This window comes from Teleopsis dalmanni, chromosome 1 (genome assembly GCF_002237135.1).
Source record: "Teleopsis dalmanni isolate 2A chromosome 1, ASM223713v2, whole genome shotgun sequence".
Classification (NCBI taxonomy): domain Eukaryota; kingdom Metazoa; phylum Arthropoda; class Insecta; order Diptera; family Diopsidae; genus Teleopsis; species Teleopsis dalmanni.
In genome coordinates, this window is record NC_051846.1 from 164138054 (window position 1) to 164145637 (window position 7584).

The 7584-nt window shown below is 31.9% G+C and overlaps 4 protein-coding genes across 4 annotated transcripts; 2 read left to right on the plus strand and 2 right to left on the minus strand.

Annotated features, from left to right (window-relative positions):
- Positions 1-2804: 2804 nt before the first annotated feature.
- LOC119669352 lies at positions 2805-3476 on the minus strand. The gene has a single exon (XM_038079206.1). The coding sequence runs from the start codon at positions 3399-3401 to the stop codon at positions 2832-2834; it is 570 nt and encodes a 189-aa protein (XP_037935134.1). The 5' UTR covers positions 3402-3476; the 3' UTR covers positions 2805-2831.
- A 1115-nt stretch (positions 3477-4591) lies between these two features.
- Positions 4592-5292, plus strand: LOC119669815 (small integral membrane protein 4-like). Its single transcript, XM_038079843.1, has 3 exons — positions 4592-4710; positions 4768-4955; positions 5108-5292. The coding sequence occupies exons 2-3, from the start codon at positions 4802-4804 to the stop codon at positions 5194-5196; spliced, it is 243 nt and encodes an 80-aa protein (XP_037935771.1). The 5' UTR covers positions 4592-4710; positions 4768-4801; the 3' UTR covers positions 5197-5292.
- Positions 5201-5557, plus strand: LOC119669816 (protein brawnin-like). The gene has a single exon (XM_038079844.1). The coding sequence runs from the start codon at positions 5215-5217 to the stop codon at positions 5401-5403; it is 189 nt and encodes a 62-aa protein (XP_037935772.1). The 5' UTR covers positions 5201-5214; the 3' UTR covers positions 5404-5557.
- Positions 5558-5582: 25 nt separating this feature from the next.
- On the minus strand, positions 5583-7575 carry LOC119669814 (zinc finger protein 724-like). Its single transcript, XM_038079842.1, has 2 exons — positions 7495-7575; positions 5583-7436 (listed from the first exon to the last, which is right to left on the minus strand). Exon 2 carries the CDS (start codon positions 7419-7421, stop codon positions 6075-6077), a length of 1347 nt encoding a protein of 448 aa, XP_037935770.1. The 5' UTR covers positions 7422-7436; positions 7495-7575; the 3' UTR covers positions 5583-6074.
- Positions 7576-7584: the final 9 nt, after the last annotated feature.

Sequence of the window (7584 nt, forward strand, 5' to 3'; positions counted from 1 at the left end):
TGAGAGCATCTCAGAGAGCGTAACATCCCAGTCGAAATTTGAAAATGCTACACAAACTTTACTCGTACATTTTATTTCAAGTAAAATTTGTGTTGATGGTGCGCGGCACAGTCTTCACACAAAGCTGTTCCATGGAAATCTGTGTAAAGAGCGTAATTTGGCAGTTTATTTGTGTTACGCTCTCAGTTTGTACTTGTGTTTTACTTGAGTTTTACTACGAGTAGCTCGTGGAACAGACCTAATCTGTTTCATATTTGAATATTGTTCAGATGCGAAAATCCGGATATGCATCATCTTATGAAAAGATTCGGATGTCCGTTTCACTTCAAATAGTATTTGAATATTTAAAATATTGGTGTGCTATACAACTTTCCGGTTCAATTTTGAGTTGAATAACTTAAAATTCTCATATTGTTTGCAGGTGATTTAATTCGGACTATTTGGAAAGTTCGAAATATTCGAAAATGAACAGCACTAATAATAACAAAATCACATGTTGAATTTTTTGTTATTTTAAAAATTTGTAATTTTATTTTTTTTTTTTTTGTAATAAAACTGAATGCATTTATTTTTTTATTGTTGAATATACTCGTCTACACGTCAATGTGTTTTTGTTTTATGCGTAGCTCCTATGAAAAGAGTGAAATGCTTTGAAAGCTAGCTTTAAATTATATAAATCGAACGAAAATTATGTAAATTGTAAAAATTTTGGTAACGAAATGAGGAAGGTAGTTAAGAAATAGTCTGCGCTTGTAATTGTGTTTCATACAGGTTATATTAAGTTTAATTTATATATATATATATGTATACAAAATGTATATTATCATTCTGTAATGAAATTTTTATTTAAACTCACATTATATTGTCAAATTAGTATTAAATATATTTTAAATGTAAAATAAAGAGCAGAAATGTATCTATGTGTCTATGTTTTTAGTGATAAGAATATGAATATCAGAATATAGAATTGAAGCCATTCGAACAGATGCTTAATTAAGCATCATGAAACTACAACAAATATATCATGAAACAAAGAGTATTCTATAATAAATAGTGCAGACACCAAAAAAATGCGTTGAATATGGTGGTCTGGACGCAGATCGAAAATCACAAGAGTGTGGCTTGAAATGCCAATACAACAGAGACTCTCCCAGAAGTAATGCGAAAGCGGTTCCAGAATCAATTACTTACTATTTGTACTATTTGAGCAGCAAAGAACTGCTCAATAATGGAATTAGTTAGCTTTGGTCAAAGAATCTATAGTACAAAGAAGTGCCACGCTCATACAAACGAAATACCCACTTTATTTTGCTGGTGGATTTATAATAAATCCACCCAACCTGATGCAACAATGTTCGATCGAATCACATCTGGTATGATGTTCAGTTTAAACCTATATGTGAGTCGAGTAAGGCTGACAAAAGCCCGACTGCATACGTATTCAATCATACATGCAACCCTCTGTATTACATTATATGCATGTTTGTATGTTTGTTCGCTGTAAAATGTTCAAGCGATCAAACAGCATTTCAGTGACGAAGTCAAAATTGTGTACATTTGATAAGTTTTTGAATTTAATAGCATATGAAACAAAATTACCTGTTTGATATTGTTATAAATTGTAGTGTAAAAACACATTACAAATTTATTTATGTCTCAAATCTGATTTTTTCCATTCTATGAAGCTTTATTCTTAAATGTTGTCCATGCGCAATGTTTCCGAAGCAATATCGTAATCACCAATTTTAACATTTCAATCCGGTGTAAATAGCATTCATGCGCTTCCTCAAACCAGGAAGCATTATTAGAGGTTTTAGTGACTTCTATACATTTTTTCAATATAATTTTTCTTACTTTTCTAATATTTTTATTTTCTTTAAAATACTTTTCAAACACTTTTATATGAATCTTAAAAAAAAATTTTAAAATAATCACAAAAAGTCACCAAAAATTCAAACTATTAAGAAGTAGTTCCTTTTGAGGTAAATATATGCATGTGCAATAAAAACAAACATATTAATATACTGCAGACTTAATGTCTCCAATATCACATTCGTACATACATAATAGTTTTTGTAGTGCATCATTTTTTGCAAGAAAAAAAAATGTGTTCTATTACTCTTTACTCCTATGATATAGGCCTTTCCAGTACAAGAAAATAAAGCAACAAAGTACATGGTAAAATTCTTTCAGGGATTTCTTTACCATTCACTTCGCTACTAATCAATGTATATTAATAAAATAGACAAATAAAAACAAGAAAGGCAAAAGAAACAGGCATATAAAAACAATTGTGGGTTGCAATGAGTTTGAACTGAACATCATACCAGTTGTGACTCGATCGAACATTGTTGCATGAGGTTGGGTGGATTTATTATAAATCCACCAGCAAAATAAAGTGGGTATTTCGTTTGTATGAGCGTGGCACTTCTTTGTACTATAGATTCTTTGCTTTGGTGCCACTTCAACTAAGATATAGATTTTTTAGAAATCCAATAATGAATAATTTGAATATAAAAATTTCTATTGAAATCCTTCGCAGTATAATAGTATTACAAATATAGAGAGGGGTGAATTTACGTTCTACTGCCTTTTGAAGCCCCATAAATATTTATTAAACCCTGATATATATTTAGAAGCATGGAGCTGTTGTAATTCCATATGTAAATTTAATGATTCTAAACATATACTAACACTTAATATTTTTTTCGCGAATCAATCATTATCTGTTAAGTGTAGTTTCCTAAACATTGACTTAGATAGTCTCCCACATTTTCATGGACTCAATAAAAAGACAAACAAAATATATTATTAAGTATTTATTTTTATAATTATTTCTGTATTTCATCAAAATATGCGCCAGTCATTAAATCTTTCTCTTCAATACCAAATACTTTCATCAGTTCATCAGCCACGGCCTGTCCTTCTGAAATGGTTTGTTCCGGCTTCAAACATACTTCGAATTCCATAAAATTGCCCAAATTTTTCACTTTATCCATGTGGATACGTGTGTGATTATGCATAAAGAGATAGCGTGTTTTTTCTAAAATCCCTTTCGCTCCATTGCTATTCGTTAATATTTTCTCCAGTACCTCTGGTTCATTTGTTTCTATTTTATTGTACTTGGACAACTTTGGTCCTGCTACATCTGGTCGATCGTAATAGACCAACTGCGAACAAGCTGGTGGCTGTAAGTAACGAAGCTTCAAGCGCCCACTTTGTGAATTAAAGAAGACGTCTTTCTGTACTATCAATTCGCCTTCAGTGCCGGTAAGTTTGCGTGCAATATCGACGCGACGTTTAAATTCTTCATCGTCTCCCACGCGTGCTTTGATTTCTATGTTCCTTTCATCACTGGGTACTGTTCCAGGACCATTGTTTGGAATAATTTCTGTACTCATTTTTTTGGAGTAAAACGATTGCAAAAGTATATTTAACGTTTGCCGCAAGAAAATTTTATAGTTATTCTGGCGGGAAAGAACAAACATGATGCCAAAAAAAAAACAGGGTGCATCATACTTTAAAAAGCTTTCCTATGTTTTGAAAATACGCAACAAAATTAACATAATATTATATTTAAACTATGCTAAACTCGAGAAATGTCTTTACCTAATGTCATGATTCTTTTTTCAAAGTTTTTCAACTTTATTAATTTTTCCTTGAATGGATTGAAACCATGAAGTTAAGGCATCTGCAATATCTTGCCCATTATCGTAGTATGGTGACAACCAGTACTCCATTGATCTACTCTATAACCGATTCTATTCACCATAGCACAGAATGTAGTGTCTTCGTAGCATAGATAACGTAATTTTGCACAAGAACCTTAATACCTTCACTTGAGATAGCTTTTTGCATTTTCGTAGTAGTTTCCTTAGTTTCTGGTTTAGATAAATGTAGTTTGCTAAATATTAAACCTATTGACATCTTTATTCTGATTTGAATTTTGATACATTTTGTTCTATTTAAGATACACATCAAATGCATTAGTGTCTGTTAAATAATATTTGCAGTTCTTAAAATTATTTTTATTGATTTATATTTTTATGATTTATATTTTTATTTTCATTCTTTGACAACAAAAATGAACTCCTTAGCATTGGGTCCACTGGCCATAATTTATATCTTTAATATGTAGTTTTAGTGTATTTAGGTATATCTCAGAAGATGATTTTTATTTTGGACGTTTTCTTCTACTGCAAAAAAAATTATTGCTTTCTAGGTCGTGTCCGAGTTCGAGTAAATTGAGGAAAATAGTAATAGAGAAATAGTGTCGCTATAACAGCGAATGTTGTTATTTACCAGAATTTAAAGTAGGGTAAATTCGATTGAAATTAGGTAAATTAGGTGTTACCATTGTGAAAATTTTATAAGATGTTTAATAAATAAATAAATAAATTTGATGACTTTTAACCAATAATAGTAAATAAGTGCAATAAATAAATAAATAAATATTAACATAATTGCAGTGCAAGAAGTCCCTAGGAAATTTCAATTTATTTTACCTCAATTTACTCGAACTCGCACACGATCTTTTTAGTTGTTAGTAAATTAATTTTTTTGAGTATAAACACCTTGTAAGCGCAAGCGACGGGTGAAATCAGCTGTTCAATATTGACAAAAAATTTCCAAATTACTTCCAATTGGACTTGCTTTATTTAGGAATCAAAAGGAGAATGTTAATTAAATAATTAGATTGTGGCTAAAAAGGTATCTATTTGTTGTTATTATTATTTGTTAAAAAATCGTTTTTCATTACGTAACTAGAATCGGCAATAAGGTTTTGTTTACTTGATGAGAAATGCCCTTCTACAGCACATCCATTAAACGTGTGTTGGACAACTGGCCGGGTAAAAAACGTTTTGGCATATATAGATTTTTACCACTCTTCTTCTTCCTTGGTGCGGGTTTGGAGTTTTCCATGATAAATTGGACTGTGGGAGAAACCAACTTTTGTAAGAGCTTTGCGTAATCAGAAACTCTCGTACTGTAGCATTTCATTGAATTAGTCGTAGATGATTGACAGTCGTCTAATGAAGTGCTTCATTAAGAGAAATAATTTTTGAATTTTTAAAACTTTAACTTAGCGAGTTATTTGTTTTATTAGATCGAACATTTAAAAGACGACAAGCCAAAAATTTGGTTGAAGATAAATTACATTCGATTCAACAGCAGTCATCAAAGGAAACCGTTTAACTTTGAAGCTATAGCACAATGCCTGCTGGAGTTGGTTGGGGTCAGTATATAAAATTCTTTACTTGTGCTATGCTTTCCATGATGGCAGGCTCCCAATTGGTTCACTACTATTACAAGCCATTACAAGATCTAGACGTTTATATTGACAATGAGATGAAAAATATTGGCAGTGCAGAGAAAGACAAAATAAAAATAGCAACAAGTTAAAATTTCACATTATTTTCCTGTCTTTTATTCAAAATTATAAAATAAATTATATATACAATAAGTAGTTTATGATTATATTACATTGAGTATAAGAAATGGCAAAATAAAATAAAATCTGATGAGAGGAATTACTTCCTTGCCGTAATGCATAATATATCGTACATCTATTATGGGTACTATTAATATATTATAACGTTTTTCCATAGTATATTATATCTTTTTCATTGCACAGGTGTTAAAATAATCACTTAAAAGAAAAATACTTTATAAAAATTGCTACGGAATAAATGTACCAAATCAGATTGGAAGAACGCTCATCCTGCTTCTTAATAGAAGTTGAGTTCCTTATCAGACACAAAAAAGCAGTTGTTGTTTATGGTAGAATACGATTTTATAACTTATTGTTATCTGCTTAAGAATAGATTTAATAAATAAATATACAATAGTATAAAAAAAATTTATATAGAAGTTCCAAAAACGCAATACTTGTCCCTTATAAATCAAGTAGGCATTCAAACCAGATTTATATTGAAGATTTACTACCTTTGTCTATTTTATGCTATTTCCTTGTATTAAGTGAAGTTTTTCGTTTTGAGTAAAGTCGTTTCGATATTAATAGAAACGAACTTGTACGTTATTGTAAAGATTTAGCCCAGTGTACGCATAAAGTATCAGTTAAAATTAGCATTTGAAACTGTGGGTTGTTGTGGCGCCAGTAATGTGTTCATTAACGTCCGACTTATGTTTGCTGCCAGCAGCCCTGAGGGAGTTAATTTTTCGTGTGATTTCCTATGATTTTTGAGGCAAGTCTGCTGTCGATATGCTTGTCCGCAGATATCGCACACATAGGGTTTTTCACCCGTGTGTATATATTCGTGATGTCTTAAAGTTTTCCGTGATGCAAAACATTCCGAGCAATATTGACATTCGAACGGTTTAAGTTTCATATGCACAGCCCGTATATGCGCTTCAAGTTCAAATTTTCGTATGAACTGTTTACCGCAATGTTCGCATGGCATTTTCTCTGTTGAATGCACCAACATATGCTGCACGAGCATAAACTTTTTGGCCATACGTCGCCCACAAACGTTGCACTCATATTTCATGTCATTTGAATGCAATTGTAATGTGTGATATTTTAAAGTGTAACGAGAATGAAAAAGTTTATTGCAGACAGTGCATTCGAAACGTTCTTTGCACTTCTCCTTTTCCGCTTGCTCTGCTTCAGTGGGATGTTTTGTTTTCCGATGGTATTTTAGATTTCCACTTTGATTAAATGTGGCACCACATTGTTCGCATACATACTTTTTCTGGCTTTCAAGATCGGTGTGTTTAAGACGTTTGTGTTTCTGCATGGCTATAAAGCTGGTGTATATCCGATCACAGCCAGAATAATCACAAGCATATGATCTTACCTCTGTCTCATGTATCTCTTTTATGTGCGTGTATAAACCACCAATAAATGTGTAAGCCTTGTCGCAGCGATCACATTGAAATGGTCGCTTACTTCCCTCATGCACTTTGCGTATATGTGCATCCAGAGTAATCTTATGTGCAAAACAATGATTGCATAATCTACATTTATAATTATTCTTTGTGCCTTTATTTCGTCGCTTGATTTTGCTTTCTGCTTTATTAGTTTGTAAACGTCGCCATTCTTCCATTTCCTTTTTCGTGCGTCTTTTTTTCTTCTCCATTTTTAGGGTTATAGTTTCACATGCAATTCTTCTAGGACGTAAACGAGTAATTTTCTCTTCCTGTTTGATAGTGTCATTTTCGTGATCAGACTTATGCTTTTCTTTACCTGATTCATCACTGGAAGAATCGTTATGCGAACTACTGCCTACACTTCCGGCACACTCTTGCCAGAGGTATTCTGTATCACTGTTATTATTTGGAACGATAACCTTAGAAAGTGGCGTTGAAGCTGATGTATCAAAAGGATCGGGATCTTGTATTGTTGTACTAGCTAACGCTACCGAACCGCAGCTATCCAACAGAATTGATTCTGTCTCCATCAAGGAATCTCTAAGCTACAATATTAGAAGAATTGATGTATCAATTAACAATAACAATATTTTTATCACTTACTAGTAATTTGTAAATATCATCTGGACTTCCAATTTTCGACTTTTCATCTGTTTCTTTTATATCAAATGTTGTATTACTTGTCGACTCCAA

Coding starts and splice junctions, on each gene's coding strand:
- LOC119669352 (XM_038079206.1), bottom strand. CDS start 3,401: ATGAGTACAGAAATTATTCCAAACAATGGTCCTGGAACAGTACCCAGT.
- LOC119669815 (XM_038079843.1), top strand. CDS start 4,802: ATGCCCTTCTACAGCACATCCATTAAACGTGTGTTGGACAACTGGCCG. Junction 4,956..5,107: donor TGTGGGAGAAACCAACTTTT/GTAAGAGCTTTG, acceptor TTGTTTTATTAG/ATCGAACATTTAAAAGACGA.
- LOC119669816 (XM_038079844.1), top strand. CDS start 5,215: ATGCCTGCTGGAGTTGGTTGGGGTCAGTATATAAAATTCTTTACTTGT.
- LOC119669814 (XM_038079842.1), bottom strand. CDS start 7,421: ATGGAGACAGAATCAATTCTGTTGGATAGCTGCGGTTCGGTAGCGTTA.